The sequence below is a fragment of the Macaca fascicularis genome, chromosome 6 (genome assembly GCF_037993035.2).
Source record: "Macaca fascicularis isolate 582-1 chromosome 6, T2T-MFA8v1.1".
Lineage (NCBI taxonomy): Eukaryota > Metazoa > Chordata > Mammalia > Primates > Cercopithecidae > Macaca > Macaca fascicularis.
In genome coordinates this window covers 154,827,789-154,850,572 of record NC_088380.1, presented here as the reverse complement: position 1 = coordinate 154,850,572, position 22,784 = coordinate 154,827,789, and the positions used below count along the sequence as shown (strand labels likewise).

At 36.0% G+C, this 22,784-nt stretch overlaps 1 protein-coding gene across 3 annotated transcripts in view; it reads right to left on the bottom strand.

Moving 5' to 3' along the window:
- Positions 1-11,795, bottom strand: part of SPINK5 (serine peptidase inhibitor Kazal type 5) — a 74,110-nt gene extending 62,315 nt beyond the window's left edge. For all 3 annotated transcript variants that reach the window (XM_005558174.4, XM_045394370.2, XM_065546943.1), the window contains exons 1-4: positions 11,676-11,795; positions 10,399-10,424; positions 5,194-5,321; positions 3,416-3,488 (exon numbers count right to left, since the gene is read on the bottom strand). In XM_005558174.4, the coding sequence (XP_005558231.3) occupies positions 3,416-3,488; positions 5,194-5,321; positions 10,399-10,424; positions 11,676-11,730 (282 nt within the window). In that variant the 5' untranslated portion in view covers positions 11,731-11,795. The remainder of the gene's footprint in view (positions 1-3,415; positions 3,489-5,193; positions 5,322-10,398; positions 10,425-11,675) is intronic.
- Positions 11,796-22,784: the final 10,989 nt, after the last annotated feature.

Here is a 22,784-nt window from a genome sequence, read left to right as displayed (position 1 = left end):
TTTTCAGATTGCTAAAATGTTTTTCTTTTTTTGGTCAATTATGTCTAGCTTTATAGTTGCTTTCTGAGGAGAGGAACTGCTGACCATCTCATTAAGTCATACTCTAAAGTGTTACACCTTAGGATAATTTTATGTAAATTCCCAAACCAGATAAGAATAATTTACAAGAGAAAAGTGGAGATTCACTTTACTTAAGAATATAATTGCAAATTTTCTAAATAAGATGTTAGTATCCAAATTCAGAAATTTATTTTAAATATATTATGAAGTATGATTTACTCTAGGAAAACAATAATAGTTTAACATTAAGAAATATATTCAGATATTTATGTCAATAGACTAAAAATCAAATTATTTTAATAGTTGCAAAAAAGACTTTTAATAATAAGCAACACATATTCAGGAAACTAAAAATAGAAAGGAATTTTCCAAACTTGCTAAAGTGTATAGGTAAAAACCACTGTGATAAATATTACACTCAATAGAGAAACTTTAGAGATATTCCCTTTAATGTGAAAAGACAAGGGGATTCTTTGATGTTCATTACTATCACTAGTATTTAACTATTGAAGTCTGGATCTTTTACCAATTATATAAGAAAAGAAAGAAAGATGTGCTAAGATTGAAAGGAATATTATAAAACTCTTGTTATATGTAGATAATATGATCAACTACCAAGAGCAAAGACAAAAGTTGTCTGACATAAGATTAATCTGAAGAAATCAATAGAATTTGTCCATATCAACAATAAACAGATAAAATATAATAAAAAGCAAAATATATTCAAAATAGTAATAAATTTACACATTTTTAAAACATTAACAAAAATTATAAAAATCTCTGAATATTTTACAAATTTTATAAAGTAGACCAAAGTTATATGAATTATTCATAAACTATTCTACTCTCATGAGTTGAGAAAATTAATACTGTAAAAAGTCAATTTTACCCAAATTAATTTACAAATTCTTTGTATCTCTAAACACATTGGGTTACCAAATTCGAGATGAAGTTGTTAAAAACTCAGTTATTTTTATCTCTAACATGTCATTTATGTGGGAACCATATATCTATGCATAGGTCCATCAGCTTTTAACAACATGAACTAAGAAGGGGGACTTACCATACTAGTTATTAAAGCAATAAATGAATCTGAAAAAAAAAGGACCTCAGAAACACACGCATACACTCGGGTGAACTTAATATTCTATAAAGTTGGCAACCGAAATCATGAGAAACATTGAATGAATGAATTCATCAATTAAAAACAAGTCTTTGCATGTACCAAAACACCAGAGATCAGAAATTATGGATGACTGGATTGAGATGGTAGGGATGGAAATGGAGAAAAGGAGTTAGACTTTGGAGGAAGTACCAACAATACTTGTCAATGGAGGGAATACTAGAGTCAGGAAATGAAAGGGTGACATACTAGTGAAAAGAAAATTAGTGATGAAAGAGAGAGTGAGAGGATGTCTGTAGGAGAAAACTCCTTGAAATGCAGAGCACCTTATTCTGAGAGTGAGTAGCAGGGTTGATTTTTGATGGGAAGAATCTAAACAGAAAAAAATGAGCACATTGTTCTGTTTTATAGTAGAGAGAAAAACAACAACAAGAAAAAACTCATGGTATAATTGGATGAATCCTTTTAAATACAGAGACAAGGAAAAATTTAGACAGAACTTATTTGAAAGGCACACAGCCAAATGTTAACTGCCTTAACTTAATGTAAGTTACTACTTAGTTATGTAAGTAGTTTCCTAAGTAGTGAACCACATCACTATAAAAGTTTTATCTAGAGGGTTTTTTTTTTACAGTTTGTGTGTGTGTGTATGTGTGTGTATGTGTGTCACTCAGGCATAATATATTAACAGAGTAATTTAATTTCTTAAGACTGCGATTTTATTTTTTTAAAACTCCTACTTGATTAAAATTCAATAAATTTGTGTCTACATATGGAAACATCTAACTAGCTATATTTTTTAGATAGGTTTGTTAAAATCGGTATGTTTGTGTGTATTTTGCTTTTTTGTCATTTCCTCATATTTCATATTTTTAAACACCATAGATATATCATTTTTAAATGATGAAGACAGAGGAGGAAGAGGACAGTGGATGTTAGAAAGTGAGCCACTCTTTGAATGTGACAAATAAGACACATATAAAGTTGCCACTTCAGATTTTGTAGAATATAAAAGTAGCTCTCTTCTGCTACAGATTAAGAGTTTCCAATTATTGATCAATTTTGTGGTGTCTGTTACTGTTTGAAAAGTGAGACTGGTTGAGCCCAGGCAAATAATTTAGTAGACTATGTTTACTATGGAGGCTGAGGTTCTCAGGCATTCTTGGCTAACACTGCCAAGAAAGATGCCAGCGTTGTTAGACCATGGATGTTATAAGTAATTAAGGTGTACTAACCTTGACTGATTATTTTAATTATGTGTTGGGACCAGCAGAGAAGGAAAAGAAAGAGGAAATTAGTGAAGAAACTGCATAGGAGACCTGGGGCAATATCAGTGGTGGTTAGAATAGCTGGTGGTAGTCCCAACTTTGTCAATAACCCATTTGTGAGATATTGTAGGCTAGATATATATTTCCACCAATCTGGGCCCCAGTGTTTCATTTTTTTAATTTTATTTTTATAATTTTGTATAGATTTTTAAAATGTTTATAAATGAAAAAAATTATAAAGTGAAATGGTTTATACAGTAGGATAAATTTGCAGTTTCTTGCCTTCCTTCTACATTACTTCTTAATGTTTTATGATCCTTTTTTTTTTTTTTTTTTACCGGAGAACACTTTTCTTAAACAAAATATTAGCCTGAGTCCCTGTCTGCAAAATAGATACAACCAACCAACTCTAGTTGAATTAGGAGGACCCTCCAGGTACTGGAACATATACAGTAAAAAGCAAAAGAGCAAAAGAAAAAGGAAATAGAATGAGTCAAATGCCTGCTAGAACACGTTAAACCCTGAGATTGGCTTTTAGAACTTAGTTTCCATTTGGTCTAAAACTCATTTTATAGATGAAAACATTGAGATCCAGAGATACATAAATTTTCCAAGTTACACAGGCAATAAGAATTCTTACAGTCCCAGGAAAGCTCTTCTTTGGACTAAGACAGGACAAGAGGAATGAGAAATGATGGCCGTGGAAGGCAGACATCACACTGGCTCACTCCACCTCTTAGTTTCTGTCAGTGCCTAAAATGTTTTTAGAGTTGGGTCATGGGTTGGGCCTATGGACAAGATGTACCAGATATTTAGCCCACCCCTGGACTAACCCATGTTCCCTCCCTTCTAAGTTGTTGGCTTCAAAACAGGTATGACCTAGTACTTAAGGAATAAACAGATAGCTCTAAATAGAGTCAATCATCCTCTCAAAAGTAAACAGGTTGGCTCCAAATAGTCTCACCTCTGTTGGAGCAGTAGCCTTGGTAGCTCTTGCTAAATGCCTGACCCTCTTCTGTGATTTTGCTTCTTTTTCCCTGGAAGAGGACAAGAAATAGCATAGTTTAAACATTGTTTGCTCAACTTTTAGGAATAACAGCTAGCATGGTAAACTTAATTTTGACTGCCCTCCTCAGCCTATCCTGGCATGTCAAAATGGGTAGCATGTTCAGAAATGGACACAGTACCTCAGATCTCCCCTCAACATTGAAAAATATCTTGAACATGGTATCATTATAGGCAAGAATCTCTAACTTTAACTGCATAACAGACTACCTTCCTGGAATACTTCCAACAGCCAGGTGGTCATCAACTCTCAAAGCTATCTGCCCCATTCTTTGAATGTAGTTTTTGAAAGAGAATATTCACATTGAACCTGCTTATATTGGTTCTAATTCCAACATCTAGGGACCCACAGAGCAAATCAATTTTCTCTTCCATAAGGCAGTTCTTTAGCAATCTGATGACAGCTTTTATGCCTTGCATAGCCTCCTTTTATTCCAGGTTAAAAAAAAAAACAATTTTCTTCCAACATAATTTACCCAAGTCATAAAAATAATAACTGAATGAGTAACTTCAAAATAATAAATTGTCTTCAGACTCTTAAGGCATTTCATTTTGGTTTTACATTATTTTTCAGTAGATTTATTATATTCATACTTTCAGTCTCATATTAAAATATCTTAGAAACAAGAAGAAAATGTTATAATAAATATTATAGCTGCTGGTTTACATTCAGCTTTCAAAAGAAGAAAGAATTATTCAACCAGCCCTAGGCCTCCCATCTTCTATTAAATCTTGTCCTGGCTTCTTTGTAGTCTCACAATCTCTTCACTAGAAGCAGTGCATGAACAAACGATCTGAGCTTCATTACCCCAATATGATTGACTACGTCAATCTTCAAATTAAATTCCGTGACACACACCAACCTGACATTTAAAAAGCCAATTATAACATAATTTTCCTAAGTGAGTAAGCTCAGTATTGGCTTGCTACCACTGTTGAAGTTTTTGAAAAGGAAGGCTAACCTTCCTTTTCAAAAACAAATTAGGACATTCTGGTTTGAGGATTCGCAGTTGATAACACAAGCCTTCTTTTACCTTTGTGGTGACAATGGAGAGAAGGAAACCAAGTTAAGAAGCATTGGTTAGAGATTGCTAAACTACCAGGATACTAATTATTTCTGGGCTGCAAGGAGTAGGAAACTATCATCTACCCTTTAGTTTATCTCATCCTAGAATAATGCTAGGTGTCTAAAGACACTGGCAGCTCACAGAATCAGGGTATGCCTTGCTTAAGTCCTTCTGCTGGTTGGCTGCCACAAGGAGAGTCTGGCATTATGCTTAAGCCAATCTTCTCAGTCCCTAGGCTGCAACAGAATCAGGTCTTAACAGGCCCAGGGAACCTGACTTTCTTTGCCAACTTCATTTTTTTCCAAAACCAGAAGTTCAAAGTGGAACTACATCCTCAAAACACTATAGAGTGCTACAGAAGGTATTGATACTGGGCCCTCTGGAATGCTTTCGGAATCTTGTTTGAGTGATTATTAAAATCTTTCCAGGTGGGTGGCAATTATCCAACTTTATCTGATGGAAGATGTCAGAGTGATCTGCTCAGCACTTTTATTTAACCATTTCAGTTTAGAAAAATGCACTTGAAAGAAAAGAAAAAGAATACATTTACCAGTTCAGAGACTAGCTGTTAACTCAAACATTGCAAAGAAAGAAAGAAACCTTTACTCACAGTATCATTTTGCATGTGGCACATTTATTGATGAACATTATTCCATCAAGACTTAGAAAAAATTTCTTATCCTGGGGACAGAACAGTTTTCCATTTTTCATAAATGCCTGAAATTCGTGGCATATTTCCTAAGATAATGCCAAAAAAAGTTGTGTTAGCTGAAATTACATCAAAACAAAGCTTTGTTTTGATATATATGTAGATATATGTATATGTCTACATATATACACGTAGATATATGTATATGTCTACATATATATACATGTAGATATATGTATATGTCTACATATATATGCACACAATTCAAAGGTTTTATGAAGATTAACTGTAAGTATGTAAAGCCCTCAAAGAATGCCTGATACATAGTAGGCATTCAATTAATAAATTATCCTCCTTCCTTCTTCCTCCTTTTTTATTATTATTGTTTTGATGTTGGTGGCGATTGTCATTATTATTACTGGAATATGCTAAGATGGTATATATAAAGTACCTAGTACACAGTGGGCCAACAGTAATTGCCGCGAAAGGAGTATGAAAATGTTGCTGAAGGACTGAGGCAAGGTGTTTGAGCACTGAACACTATAAAATATCTGCCTACATTTCCCCATGGGTGTACTGCAACATATCGGCTCCTAGAAATTTTAACAATGTTAAATGAAAAAAGGATTTCTTGGTTCTATATATTTGGAAAACAAATTTCTAGGCTGGTTTATTTTCTGAAAAGAATTTCATGTCCCTTGATCTATCATTTGACTATGAGCACAGGCAGACTGACCTTAAAGCTAATAAAGCTTAAGATTCAGGGCGCTTCACTGTCACATCCCCCTTCCGAGGTTCTGGGAGAGGCCTAACCATTTTGCATTTTCAAATTTGTGTTACATATTTTTTAAAAACCCATATTCCCACCCCCACCACCATCACCACAAATGCCATCAACACTACTATAACTACCATCAGAATCAAACCTTGTGAATCTATGGAAGTACTGAGGAAATTTCTCAATAATTGCATAAGCCTTTATCTCTCTCTCTCTCTCTCTCGTAATTTTTTTGACACATCATTTGGAACTAAAATCCTACTATATTTGTTTTGGGCTTTTAGTTTTGTAAATACCAATAACTGTGTTATACAAAGTTTAAGGAGGACAGTGGAAACATTTTAAATAATAGAATTGGTGGGGAAATAGAAAGTACAATGACCCTCAAAAGTGGTAATTCCTTCTTTTCATTCATTCAATACATTTTATGAAAGTCCTGCTATCCATCACGCATTCTTTTTTAGGAGCTTAAAATATGTGCTACCTAGTAAAGTATGTGCCACCTAGTAAAGTATGACTTTAAAATGTTATATTCCCTTTTAATTTAGAAAACTCACTAGGTATTTATTTATTTAGTTTTAGACAGAATCTTGCTGTGTCGCCCACCCTGGAGTGCAGTGGCGCAATCTCAGCTCACTGCAACCTCTGCCTCCCAGGTTCAAGAGGGTCTCCTGCCTGAGCCCCCTGAGTAGCCGGGACTACAGGTGCATGCCACCACATCTGGGTAATTTTTATATTTTTAGCAGAGATGGGATTTCACCATGTTGGGCAGGCTGGTCTTGAACTCCTGACTTCAAATGATCCACCTGCCTTAGCCTCCCAAAGTGCTGGGATTAAAAGCATCCACCTCTGTACCCAGTGAAAATTCACAAGGTCTTTAGATTAAGCCTTTGGAATCTAAGGGGATTTTTGCTGGTTTTTGTTTTGATTTTTTTTTAAAAATCTGCCTCAAATTGTTTGTATCAGGAAACAAACAAAGCTTTTGCTTCAACTCTGACAAACACAACCTCTTCCGAAAAATTTACTAAAGGTTTCTATTTAGACTCTTATATCTATATCTGGGGTGTTTTGTGCTTTTTCTTTCTTATTTGTTTATTTATTTATTTATTTATTTATTTATTTATTTATTTATTTTTGGGAGATGCAGGGTCTCACTATGTCACCCAGGCTGGTCTTGAACTCCGGTAGTCTCCTATATCTTTATGATCATCATTGAATGAGCCAGCAATCTCTTATTATTAGATTACTATACTTTGCTAGGTACCCTAGATACAGCATTAGGTAGGTAAAACAGAAGTATACTTGCCTGGATGAATAAAGCTGTTCTTAATCTAGCCTCTTAAAAATGGTAGGCAGTTGGTAGCACTTGCAAAATGATTAATGGTGAAGGAGAATCACTAAAAAATATCACAGACCAGCCCTGGGAAATTTTGCTAAGGATGGCATGCTAAAATGTATCTAAGATTATTATCACTACACAGTAACTCCATCAGAGTAGCACAGTAGTAATTTCTGGACACAGATTAATTACTGGGCATCTTGAGATCTGTCTGATCTCTGACTCTACAATATCAAATGCCAACTTTGCAAGTTGTGCTTACCTTGCCGAATATAATTGATCCTAAAATCCATACAGTAGAATCAGAGAAGGGCCTGAGGCCTTTGTAATAATAAAAAAAAAAAATCCCTTATTAAGTAAGTCTTATAGAAAGTGTGTAGAAGACTCATGATAATCCTGGAATAAAGCTATAAATAATTTTGAATGTTTATCATAAAAGAGTAGCATCAAACCAGGTGCAGTGGCTCATGCCTGTAATCTCAGCACTTTTGGATGCCAAGGCAGGAGAATTGCTTGAAGCCAGAAGTTCAAGACCCTCTTGGGAAATGTAATGAGACCTTGTCTCTACTTATAAAAAAATAATTAAAGAGTTGCATCAATCAGAATAATCCCTAAATTGGACTTATCCAATGTCACTATTAGATGAGAGCTTAATTCCTAGAAAGACTCCTTTTCTTACAAACTGAGCATCAGAGGCCCAGATAATAGGTTAAGAAACTTGTTCACAGTGATTAATTAGTTAAGATGAGATTCAGTGCTATTTTTCTGAGTTATGAAATTATCCAATGTATTCTCTTGGGAAACAGGAAAAGACCATAAAAATGGAAAGCAGCAGTAGAGTTTTTCTCTGAGCAAAATGGAATACCCTTTCAATGACCACAATAGAGAGGGTTGAAACAGAAGCATATTTAGACTAAAAGCCCTCCTGAGTTGAGTAGATGACTTTTCAGCGACTGTTTACTTGCAGGGTAACTTCCAGTCCCTGGCCTGTTTTTGTTTTGTTTTGTTACTGTTGCCATTATTCTCTTTTTCTCAGCATGTCCCAGGAAAACCGGAGCCCTCTAGGGCCAAGTTCTTCCTGTTTCCCTCACTGGCTGAGGCCTAATTTGCAGTCTTCTATTGTCCATCTCCAGCTATTATAATAAAACCCTCCAGGAGCTGCCATTGTCCTATCTCAGTGTTAGAGCACTGACCAGCTTGCTTTTGCCTGAAGAATGACTCTTAGGTGATGACAAATTTAAGCATGCTTAAGATCCTTGCAGATTGCTGCAGTGCTTTTCCCTGCTGTTTAGGTTCATGTTTATGACATTTAACATGCTTTTATCATGCTGAAAGGAACCCAAGCTACTAAAGTTGGAAAATAACCAAATCGCAGCATCATAAAAAAGACTACATCAATAGTTTTCATTTCTGACACAGTATCCAAAAACTCTGATTAGAAAGGCTTCCAAATAAATAATTACTTCTTTGTGTTCTTGCCTTTAATACCAAATATAAGAAGTCACTAAATTTGTTTTTAAAATGGTTTTCAGTGAAATGGAGGTTAATGCTATGAAAAATATCAGTGTAAAGGTCCCAGTATCTGCCACAAATCACCAACCATCATCACGGACTCTGAAAAAGAAAATGATGGTTTTATACACAGTGAGACTTATATAACATCCTTCTTTTTTCCAGGATAAAACATCCAAGTGAGCATGCTCTCTGCTTCCCAAAAGTCTAGCTTATTTTCTACTCTACTGAACTTTCTGGACTTCTCCTTAATCAGTAAACTTAGATGAAATAGTAGAGAGCATGATAAAATTATCTAGAACACTCATGTAAGAAGTTTCTTTAAAAAAAACAAATAATTGCAACAAAATACGTCAAGAGAGTATTGTAACCATGGTTCTCAGAGTTTCAACATAAAGAATAGCTGTTTCACATTTTCATTCCTTTAATGTTCATGGCCAGGGATACAGCAAATTTTGACACATATTCAGCAAAACGTTTAAAATTGTGTTTTAAGTGCTGAATTAAGAGCATGCATAGCAGTGTGTGTGTATATAAATATACAAAATGTGTGTGAGAGAGTAATTGGTCATCTTCTCTTTCAAAGAGATGAAAAAATTTAACTTCTAGTAGAAAATGATTTTTTAATTTACCAAACAAAAGAGTTTTAAGAGTTGGTAAAGTGCCTTCTTGCATCAGGGCCTCTGCGCTCACAGGTGCTTCTGTCTGGTCTGTTGTAAACTGCAAACACCTTCATGGTTCATTCCCTTATGACCTTCAGATCCCTATTTTAATACTGTCTCTTCAGAGAGAACTTCCCTGATTACCCTTATGAGAATGGATACCACCTCCATTCTTTGGGATCCTATTATGCCTCCTGATTTATTTTTCTCCTAGCATTTGTCATTATTTAATGTACCATATGTTTTGCTAAGCTACTTATAAATTTGTCTGTCTTCCTACACTAAAATGTAATTTTCAGGGCAGGAATTTCATTTATTTTGTTTACTTAAAAATATCAACAGCATCTCAAACAGGGTCTGACATCTAATAGATGCTCAATAAATATTTATTAGATGAACTATATACCCTAACTATATTCAAGATACAGAGCACTCTCTTTTGCATAATGATTACTAGAAAATTTATTTTAGCTTCCTATGTGGTGTATCATGGCTTGTTCAGATGTTAAATGGAACAACAGTAGTTTTCCAGTTGATTTATTTTTTGTTTATGAAATGTTAAAGTGCTCATTTAACATGATAAATTGCCTCTTGCAGACATCCATCATCATTAATATGTTGGGCGTGTGTGTGTCTCTGTGTGTGTGTATGAGAGAGAGAGAGAGAGAGAAGGGGAGGGGGGGGAGAGAGAGAGAGAGAGAGAGAGAAAGATTCATGTCTTGATTCATAAAAATCTGTTTCTGTGTTTTTAACAAAAGCTATTAGTACCTACCAGTATAATATGTTTGTATTATTAACATGAAGGTGTTGGCCACAAACCATTTTTCTTTGGGAATCTTGGAATGAATTCAATGAACAGAAAAAGCAGGACTAACCTGATCTTCATTCTCACTGGCAGCATCTGGGATGAAAATATAGAAACCAAAGTTAAGGAAATGTACAATATTTAATACACAAAACAATTCATTTAATGTAGTGTCCTGATTGCTTTAATGACAATATGTTGTAAAACCACAAATTGTTTTTGAACACATTAAGATTTACCATGGCAAATAAAAGAAGGGTGCTGGACCAGGAGATTAGTATGTATACTCACAAAGGTCTAATCACTCGGAAAGTTACAATTACTTTGGAAAATAATATTTATGTGAATTCTAACCCCATCAAAATCACTCATCTTCAAAAGGTCCTTTTGGAGCAATAAATGGCAACCTCCCTTTTAAAATTACAATATAACATACATGCAAAATACTATACCAATTATAATATAATTTTGAAACTATATTATAGTTTTAGTTGAAACTATAATATAGCATTACATTTATAGGATATATAAATACAATTTAATTTTCTGAATTCTGGCAGCTCTACCTCCTTATTACAGCTACAAAAGTTAGAGATCTGACAGAAGGTAAGATTAAGATCACAGGCTATTATACTCTCTCATTAACATAGGCTCTTTTGTACCTACATACCTATTTTAGGAAAGTGGGCATTATTTGTATATGATTTAAGACTATCTCTGAGTTTCTCTTTTTTAAAATTTTAATGTTTCAGAGCAACATAAGTCTAGGAAATTTGTGTTCTCCTAGGGTTAAATAGCAAATATAAAAATCTACCCTCCACCTCCCACAAAAGTCCCTCACTCTTTGGAAGAAATGCTTTCAACCCATTTAGCACTTGAAAACACAAGACTAAAATAAGCTAGAAGACTCTACTGCTTTAAAATAAGAACAGATGATTGAATTTTTAAAAATATTTCATTTATGCCTATAACATTAAAATACATATATTATTTACAATTAAGTTTTAAATGTCTATTATGTAGATAAGTATATGTACTATGAATTGATACATTTAGTAAGAGGAAGATGAAGAAGAATCTATTCAGTTTTCAGAATTAAAGAATTAATGGAAGAATTTCTCATGGTTAAAAAATTCAGATTATCTCAAACTACTTGCCATTTCTAAAGATAACAACATAATTATAAAGCCACATATATAAATCTTCAGAACTCTGTGTCTGGCAAGATATTTCAGGATTATATATACATACATAAATGTTTCTTGGCAGGAGTAGGGGGAGAAAAGTCCCTTCCCCAGGGCTTTGAGTTGTGTGGCAAGAAGCTTAGATTACACACAAATTGCTCACCTTGTATGAGGCAAAGAGCCAAGGGCAGAAGCACTGACACTGTGGCTATCTTCATGTTGAAGATGATGCAAGTCGCCTACAGGTCCACTCCGTGCATTGCTCAGCTGGTGCAGTATGACTGAACTCGGGGAGATGCAGTTTACTTTTATAAAGCACTGGTGACACCCACATAAAACCAGTTGTTCAAGGTCATGGGACTCATATACCACACCACTTTAGCTTCTATCCTTTAGGATCCCGACAGGGTGTCAGGTTTGAACAGAGAATATCTATCTCTAAAGTAGTAATGTGCTTTCATGGTATCTCCCCCAGAACGCAATGGATTGAGTCCACAGACCCTACTCAAAGTTGAATATTCTGTAATTCTATATAAGAACTGAATTCCCCAGAAATACCAGATATACTACCTTGTAGATAAAGATGTTTTTGACTGGACTCCCTTCATAAGTGGGAGGAGAGAGGAAAGGAAGACAGATTGGTTGTCCTACCAGTCGGGTATAGATTTAAAGATTTCCACATCTAGAGAAACCCAGGGTTCCTGTGCCTTTCATTTGTAGGTGTTCTGAAGTGTCTGAGTTCAGCGTCACAGACTCATATATATGTTAGAGTTGAACGACCCTAAAAGATAACCTAGCAAAGTTCTAATGTTGAATATATGGGGAGGCAGGAACTCAGAGGAGCAATGGCTTTCTCATAAGCAGACAGTTTAGTTGGAGCAGGCAGAGGAGGCATCCAGCACTTTCAAGCAGACCACACATACAGCATTCTTTCCTCTCTGTACACCGCTTCACCCTTAGACATTAGAAAAGGCAGAAACGTTGGAAAAATAAAACTTGTATGTAACTACTTTTAAAACTTCTCAATCTGCAGGATATTTTATATTATGGAGCCTTATTTTATATTCCAGCCAAACATCATAATCATAAACATTGGAGACTCAGTTTAACTTTCCATAGCCCGTGATTACCATGATCACCCATATTACTGTTTGAAAAATTTGGCTCAGTTTTCTCTAAATTAGATTTCTTCCTGTATCATCCCATTATTTAGTCTCCCAAAAAGAAAAGAAGAAAAAAGTTGTTAACAATTATAAATATGTAAATGTGATATTTTCTAGAGAAAGTTTCTTCTCCTTAGTTCCTTCTTTCATCCTACAAGTAATACGTTTATTTCTACCAGCTTATTTTGCCCTAATAGCTTAAGAAAGCACCTGAAGAAACATGTGAAGATGACTGAAACCAGAGCAAAATTGTTTCATTCCAGTACTTCTCAGGTCTTCACATCCACAGAAGAAAAGTTCAAGATTTTATCCAATTAAAGGCCTTTTTATGATGGTTCCAGAAAACTGATCAAGGTTGCGCAGCTTAGGGAGTATGCCAATATTATGAGATTTATCACAGTGAGATATGTCCTTTCTTTTTTCTCTCATGAAATTATTTCCTATAAAAATATAATCATTGGGCCAGGCACAGTGGATCACACCTGTAATCCCAGCACTTTGGGAGGCAGAGGCGGGTGGATCACGAGGTCAGGAGATTGAGACCATCCTGGCCAAGATGGTGAAACCCCGTCTCTATTAAAATACAAAATACGAAAATTAGATGAGCTTGGTGGTGCACACCTGTAGTCCTAGCTATTCTGGAGGCTGAGGCAGGAGAATCACTTGAACCCGGGAGGCGGAGGGTGCATGAGTCGAGATCGCGCCACTGCACTCCAGCCTGAGTGACAGAGCGAAACTCCCCCCATCTTAAAAAAAATGAAATACATAAATACACACACACACACACACACACACACACACACACACACACACATATATAATCGTTGGTTTCAAGGTCTGCACTATTGTTGTAGCTTGGCTCCTTTCCAATGGAATAGTAAAATTACTGAACATGCAGAGCGAGTTCAAATTCCATGACTGTTACAGGTTAGAAAATCAAAGTCCATCATAGCTTAATGGAAGGAGAATGAGACAGTGTTTCAGAAATCTGTTTCTATTCTATGTAGTCTTTTCAACTATGTAGGGATAGAAATGAACCCAGCTTTGAAGCAAGGTAGATCTGGGTCCAAATCTTGACTTGTTAGCCATGTTGCCTTGGACCAGTCACTTGTTTTCTCTAAGTCTCATTTTCCTAATATGTAAAATAAAAATAATAACACCTATATTGTACTAGTGTTAAGAGGATTAGAGATAAATCATATATATAATGCATGTGTGTGTGTGTGTGAGAGAGAGAGGTGCTTAGAACAAATATCAAGTTTATGTGATAAGCTTGATAGTTAATGATAGCTGGTCTTGCATTTTTACATAATTATAATAATGTGGTTGTACTAGATAATTTCTAAGATACCAAGAAAAGTCAACATCTGTTGATGGTGGATTTCGCCCATAGATTTACATTTACTCAGCGTAGAATAATTACCCAAACACATTTTGAGGTGAAATTAAACTACAAAGATATATGTTCACTTTTTCCCTTTTAATTGTACTTTAAACCATAATGCCTAAACAAACCAAAACATTACCTGTTAAAACTTACCAAAACCATTGCTCTGTTTCAACCAGCATTGATTTTTTTGTCTCTTTCTCTAAAAGCCTCTTCTAAATATTAACATATCAGTACTAATTTTTTATCTTTCATCTGCCCTGTCAGACCATACGAAATGTGTCCCAACCATATATTCTGTTATTGATGGCAAAACAGTTTGATGAGTTAAAATGGAATCAATGACTGTGTATTATGCTCTAGTGATCCCTAGTCTAGCCCAAATGGAGAATATTCCCAGGAGGGGAAGTGGTACTAGGGTGGAACAGAAGAACCAAAAGATGATTGCCTGTCTTAGGAATCTCTACTATGAGGAAACATTGAAGATATTGATTTCCTTCTTACTGGAAAAGAGCTTCTCAGTGATGCCAACCCTTTCTGAAATGATGAATAAAAAGTTTGAAACTGATACATTTTCCAGATGGAGAAAGTAGTAAAAAGAAGATTCAGTGAGCACCCCCAAAATTGGAAGTACCCATCAGCTGGTTCATTTCATTAGGGCTTTTCCTCCGTTTCATTTTAGGAATGTTGTAAATCCAGAGGTGATTCATCACATGCTTTGTTAATCACTCCTCATTCCTGAAAATCACCATGAATATTAAATTTAAATGAATGGGATTGAAGTTTTGGAGAACTCGGGTTTGGGTCAGAGTTAGGTTATAAGGGTATTCTTCTAACTCAAAATATCATCCTTGTTTTTAACTCTTTCAATTATTCATCAAACATGTAGAAACTTTCTTCCTCTCATTAGAAAGGAGTGGGCTTAGATAATAAAAACTATGAACTTTACAATCTTACACATTTATAAGTTTGGCCAGAATCTGAAGAATACTGATATGGGGGGAGGAAATGAGAAAAGTATAAAAATTGTTGTAGATCAGTAATGTTACTACAAACAAAAGTTATTTCCAAAACATAAAGTTACTATATCATTCTTAAAGTCCTCTCTTTTTCTATACAGAGGGATCATTGATGATCATAATAGTTAATAAATAACTATACTCTTTTATGATTAGATCACCTTCCACAGCTTTCAAAACAACCTGCCATTCATTAGCTCTTTTGATTTGTTTATGCAGTGTTGTGAGGCAGCCAATTAGGTGTTATTATCTTTTCCTTACCTGCCAAAATTGGTGTCACAAAAGAAACCTGCAGTAGGAGCCAGCTGGGATGGTCATCTCAGCCTTGACACTCTCTCACTTTTTATAACTTTAATTTCTCTGAGTTTCCCCATGGCCATCTCACAGACTTTTATAGAGTTCAAAGAGAATCCAGACATTAGAGTGCTTTAACTAGATACAGCCCTGTGTATGCACACACACAACACACACACACACAATCACTTGGGCAGAAAGAGGTATGTCGTGACCATGAGTAGAATTTATATATTCTAATATACCTTAAAAGATGAAATAATTTCTTTTCTATTTTGTTTATTTTTAAATTTTCTTTTCTATAATTCTAATATTTTCCCCCATCAATTTAACATGTCTATATTCTCCTTTGTAAAAGACACTAACTGGAAAACAGCCTTTACTCACCTTCTTGTCTGGTAATGTTCCATTGTCAACTAACTTCACTCCCTCTGTGGGAATTCCTTTCTGTTTGTCTGGAAAGACTAAGAAACTATAGAGATAGGCATCTCATTTTATCTAATAATAGAATGGGATGGGCATTGTTTGTTTACTAAGTAGATAGACCCTGCTATTTATAGACATAATTATTGCTTTTATTAGATTAGGATTAAGAAGACAGGAGTTTCAATGTTTAATTTTTAATTGTATTAACATTTTCATATGGTTTATATTTTATTTTAGAAATAACAATCAGCTTCTCCCTACAGTTGATATTAGTTGAACCCCCGACCCATGGCCCCACACTGTTTATCACTTAGAAATTTAGTACATTTTAAAGTCTCCTAGGATTTATCCTGACAATAGAAAACAGGTTTGAGGAACTACAGTCTTTCAATAAATCATAACGAATTGATTCTGAAGTAGCTAAGAGTCTACCTAATTTTAGCAAAAAAGCATTGCAAATTTTATATGTGTAATGTGTGTGTGTGTTTGTGTGTGTGTTTACAGTAAGCAAGAATGAAACTGTTAGATTTATAAGCAAAGTTAGAAAAAGATAATCTATCTTTATAAAAGAACTTGCAGGCCGGGCGAGGTGGCTCACACCTGTAATCCCAGCACTTTGGGAGGCTGAGGCAGGCGGATCACAAGGTCAGGAGATCAAGACCATCCTGTCTAACATGGTGAAACTCCATCTGTACTAAAAAAAAAAAAAAAAAAAAAAAACCGTCTCTACTAAAAATAATAAAATTAGCCAGGCGTGGTGGCAGATGCCTGTAGTCCCAGCTACTCAGGAGGCTGAGGCACAAGAATGGCTTGAATCCAGGAGGCAGAGCTTGCAGTGAGCCAAGATCACACCACTGAACTCCAGCCTGGGCAACAGAGAAAGACTCCATCCCAAAAAAAAAAAAAAAAAAAAATTGTAAAGAAATAAAATTTGCTCAAACTTTTCATGCAGTTAGGTACAGCAATAAATATAAAGATTAAGTATCATTTTATTCTTACAGGTAAAGAAATTGAGGTTTGATGAGATTCTATAACTTTTCCAAGGTCATACAGCTTGTAAGCAGTGATCTTGCAAATGATGACAGTCAATGTAATAAAGGCATTCAAACTCCAGAGCCCAGCCTCTTAAACACTACACACTGTAGTAACCACATTACCTACAACTGTAACTAATGTATCTCAGGTACTCAGCGTTAAGAGCTAAACTCTGTCAGCCCAAAATTTATACGCTGAAGCCTTAAACACCACTACCTCAGGATGTGCCTATATTTGGAGATAAGTAAAAGTGGTGGTGAAGTTAAAATGAGCTTATAAGGTTACGCCTTAGACCAAACTGATTGATGTCCTTACTAGAAGAGGAAATTTGGACACACAAAAGAGACACTAGTGATGCACACACACAGGAAATACCACATGAAGACACAGTGGGAAGTTGCCCATTACAAACCAAGAAGGAAGCTTCAGAGAAAACCCAACTTGCTGTCACTTTGATCTTGAAATTCTAGTCTCCAGAAATGTGAAAACGTAATAAATTTATGTTGTGTAAGTCACCCAGTCTGTGACATTTTGTGATGGCAGCCCTAGCAAACAATATACTCACCATATGTATTGACCCACTCACATGCAAACTGTGTAAAAATGTATAGACAAAGTTATATGGTTGAGAATGCAGACTTATGTAGGCTCCTTTCTCTTTAAGTAACCATTACATTAAACTTATGATCCTATAGAATAGTGTCAAAGAGAAACAGAGCTGAAAATGTATTAAAACTGGCAAGACTCACTTTATCTGGGCTATTCCAATAGAGAAAAGAAACTCCAGTATAAACCAAGCTCAGTTCTGCTAAAACCAAAGGCAAGATGCTTTTTTAATGCTAAGGTGTGCTGTATTCATTCATTTTCATGCTGCTGATAAAGACATACCAGAGACTGGGCAATTTACAAAAGAAAGAGGTTTATTGGACTTATAGTTCCACATGGCTGGGGGGGGCCTCACAATCGTGGTGGAAGGCAAGGAGGAGCAAGTCACATCTTATGTGGATGGCAGCAGGCAAAGAGCGATTGTGCAGAGAAACTCCCATTTTTGAAACAATCAGATCTCATGAGACTCATTCACTGTCATGAGAACATCACAGAAAAGACCCGCCTCCATGATTCAATCATCTCTCAACAGGTCTCTCACAACACATGAGAATTATGGGAACTACAAGATGAGATTTGTGTCAGAACACGGAGCCAAACTACATCATTCCACCCTGGCCCCTCCCAAATCTGGTATCTTCACATTTCAAACCCGATCATGCCTTCCCAACAGTGCCTCAAAGGCTCAAATCATTTCAGCATTAACTCAAAAGTCCACGCCTTGAGACAAGCCAAGTCCCTTCCACCTATGATCCTGTAAAATCAAAAGCAACTTAGTTACTTTCTAGATACAATGGGGGTACAGACATTGGGTCAATACAGCTGTTCCAAATGGGAGATATTGGCCAAAATAAAGGGGCTACAGATCACATGCAAGTCCAAAATTCAGTAGGGCAGTCAAATCTTAAAGCTCCAAAATGATATTCTTTGAATCTATGTCTCATATCAGATCATGCTGATGCAAGAGGTGGGTTCCCATGGTCTTGGACAACTCTACTTCTGTGGCTTTGCAGGGTACAGCCTCCCTCCGAGCTGCCTTCACAGGCAGGCATTGAGTGATTGTGGCTTTCCCAGGCATACGGTGCAAGCTACCTATGGATCTGCTATTCTGGGGTCTAGAGAACGGTGGCTCTCCTCTAACAGCTCCACCAGGTGGTGCCCCAGTGGGGACTCTGCGTGGGGGCTCCCACTCCACATTTCTCTTCTGTACTGCCCTAGCAGAGGTTCTCCATGAGGACCTTGCCCCTACAGCAAACTTCTGCATGGGTATCCAGGCATTTCCATACATCTTCTGAAATCTAGGCAGAGGTTTTCAAACCTCAGTTCTTGACTTCTGTTCACTCACAGGCTCAACACCACATGGAAGCTGTCAAGGCTTGAGGCTTGCACCCTTGGAAGCCATAGCCTAAGCCATTGTCCCTTTCAGCCACTGGAGTGGCTGCAATGCAGGGCACTAAGTCCCTAGACTGCACGCAGCACAGAGACCCTAAGCCTGGCCTAGAGAACAGTTTTTCATCTTAAACCTCTGGGCCTGTAATGGGAGGGGCTGCTACAAAAGCCTCTGATATGCCTTGGAGACATTTTCCCATTGTCTTGGGGATTAACATCAGGCTCCTTGTTACTTATGCAAATTTCTGCAACTGACTTGAATTTCTTCTCATAAAATGGATTTTCTTTTTTTTTTTTTTATCACATAGCCAGGCTGCAGATTTTCCAAACTTTTATGTTCTGCTTCCCTTAAAAAGTTGAATGCCTTTAAGAGCACCCAAGTTATCTCTTGAATGCTCTGCTGCTTAGAAATTTCTTCTGCCAGACACCCTAAATCATCTCTCTGAAGTTTAAAGTTCCACGAATCTCTAAGGTAGGGGCAAAATGCCACCAGTCTCTTTGTTAAAACATAACAAGAGTCATCTTTGCTCCAGTTCCCAACAAGTTCCTCATCTCCATCTGAGAGCACCTCAGCCTGAACCTTATCATTCACATCACTATCAGCATTTTTGTCAAGGCCATTCAACTAGTCTCTAGGGAATTCCAAACTTTCCCACATTTTCCTATCTTCTTCTGGGCCATCCAAACTGTTCCAACCTCTGCCTGTTACCAAGTTCTAAAGTTGCTTCCACAGGTTTGGATATCTTTTCAGAAACACCCCACTCCTGGTACCAATTTACTGTATTAGTCCATTTTCATGCTGCTGATAAAGACACATCCAAGACTGGGCAATTTAGAAAAGAAAGATGTTTATTGGATTTACAGTTCCACATGACTAGGGAGGTTTCACAATCATGGCAGAAGGCAAGAAGGAGCAAGTCACATCATGCTCCATGGATGGCAGCAGGCAAAGAGAGCTTGTGCAGGGAAACTCCCACTTCTATAACCATCAGATCTTGTGAGACTTATTCACTATCACAAGAACAACACTGGAAAGACTCGCCCCCATGATTCAGTCATCTCCCACTGGGTCCCTCCCACAATACATGGGAATTATGGGAGCTACAACATGAGATGTGGTGGGGACAGAGACCCAAACCATATCATGTGCTAAAGGAAAAGTACCAAAAGGGTGGCAGGGGAGGTTGGTCATTGTGGTTAGGCCATTTGTGTTTGCTAATTTACAATTGCAAGTTTTCTAAAGTAAATGCTCTAAGAAATGGGAGGTCATAGGTCTACAGTCAGGTAAACAGTAAATTATTTAAGTAGCATTGAGCTTTTCAGACAGGAACTTAAGCAGGGTCTGGATTATCAAGAACATGTTCTTGAGGTATTATAAATGGTGGTAACATTTGCTCAAGCCTCTCAGTACAAAAGGGGGTAGACAACATCATATGGGTTAAGAATTTGCAGTTCTCAAAGGCCAAGGTTAAGGCCTAGTCAAAAAGAGGGTTCAGAGGAATCTGATTAAGTTTGGTCAAAGAAATGATCTTTGCCATTAGATAAAGTAAAAAACCAACTGGTTAACAAACTTTCAGGTTGGAGTTTACATATTGAATTTGTTATCACTCAGCTGGCTCCTTTGTATAGATTTTATCTTTTCTATTCTCAAAGGCTTTAATGCACACATTTTGATGTCCTTCAACAATGTGTGTAACAGAGCTAGACAGACTTCTTGACTTCTCTTGCTTTAACCCAAATACCATCCACCAAAAATGTTTACTTGATAATGTTTCCCACTTCTAAAGCGTTCACATACTGCTTCTTTGTTTTGTAGGATGATCTTTTCCTTCTTTACTTGTGTATCTTTGTTTGTAGGATTCAGCTTAGACTGTGTGTTCCCAGGGGCTCCCTTCCTGACCCTTCATAGAGTGTTCTTACTCTTTGCCCCTCTGTACCCGGTGCCATTACCACTTCCATACCTTGCACTCATGACACAGTCTTGCAATTGTCAGTTGACTTGTCTATCTCTCTAATTAGATAAATGACATTTTTAATGAAAGGAATAAATGAATGAGTACCAAACAAACTAAAAGCTTAATTCAGCTTTATAATCTACAACAATTTTCCACAATTACTGTTTTATTTCATCTCAGTTGCTTTAAGAAAGAAGGCCAGTTTAAAAGGAAGGTAACAAAAACATAGAGAGGCTCAGTAATTCACAGGAGGCCACATGGCTTGTAAGGGGTCAAGCTGAGTCTCAAATCCAGGTCTTATGGTTCAAAAATTAAGAATGTGCCAAGTTAAACAGCACTAACCATTGTGTCACACCATAACTTTGATTCATTAGACAGAAAAAAAGGAAGAAGTGAATGAGTAATAACTCTAAAATCAGGGAATTCTCAGGCATGGGACCAACTTACTAAAATGTGATTTAAAAATTTAAAAATCTAAATCCAAAGTTAAGAAATTGTTATGGTATTCCAGATGAGCTCCATAATACTCTCCACATGAATATGACAAATGTTAACTAAATGCCTGCATTTGCCTGACACTGTGCTAGAGCCCAATGTTAAATTTCTGGAAAAAGAAAATACGATAGAATCTCTGACCTCTGAGAGGACAAATTTTAATTTTAATATTTCTAGGCAAGAAACTATACATAGTGGACATTTATTTGTCATCCACATAAACAACCCTGGAAAAAGTAATAACTATCTTTTGTCTACAGTATAGGGACTATTTTTTCTGTCTCTTCTAGATTAAAAAAAAAATACTAGTTATGCTACTGGGAAAAGTACTTAAAAACTGTATAGAAAATTATTTAAGTATTTCTTACAGTTACTAGCATTACTAATGGCATTTGTTTATTATATTATTATAGAACAATATTGTATAATTTATTATGGAACAGTGCATAGTTACAGAACAACTTGTATAATACCAATTTGCACACAATATGTGTGTGTTAATATATAAATATTTATATTCTATTTATTTTTTATAGTTGATCCTCACCTTTAAGTTAAGGAGAGAAGGTATTATTTCCATTTCATGGATGAGAAATTTAAAGATCTGCATGATTGACTAATTTATCTCAAATCTATTAGTCATAAATGGAAGAGCTGAGACAGGAACTCAGGCCTCCTGACCCGTGTTCTGATATATATTTTTTTCCTGGTCTTTCTTATTCAACAGAGTTTTAATCACCTACTCAGTGACATTAGGATATGAAAGAAAAGGAAAATATGGAGTGAGTCTAAAGGAGAGGTATGTCTTTAGAAAAATAAAGAGAATTGACAGACATCAATGCATTGAAAGAGAAAAAGGAACTTAAACTAGTCTTGGTTGATGAAGGTAAATATTAACATTTGTAAAATGCTTACAAATTATCAGTGTTTTTCTATATGCATTCTAATTTGTCCTCATGATCAGCCTGTAGAATAGGTTGGACATGTATCATTATTACCATTCTCAATTTACTGAGATTTAGAGAGATACGAGAACTTCCCCATAGACACAAATAGTAAGTGGTGATAATTGGAATCAGATAGAAGTCTATTAAATCAACATTCTGTCTTTTCCCTATGTCCTTCACCTTTCTTAACAATGTTAAAGATGCTTGAAGACATAGCTTTTATAATTCTATTAGGAATCAAGTAATGTGAAGGCTTTAATTGGGGAAATGAGAATATTAATATGCCTGCTTTATATCCTGAAAACAGAAACACAAATTGAGGTGTGGGTTAAGGAATACACAAGTTTATTTTTAAATTATAAGTATGATTTCTGCTTCTGGCATAAACGGAATAATAGAAAAAAGATTATTCTTTCACATGAAGCAATGAGAAAAAAATAAAAGCAAAAGCAATTGTTTTTGACATTGGACATGATATAGTACAGTGGAGTGATTCTTGGGAGAGGGGAAACAAACCAAGTTACTCCTACATTGCCACAGTTCACTGCCCGGAGAA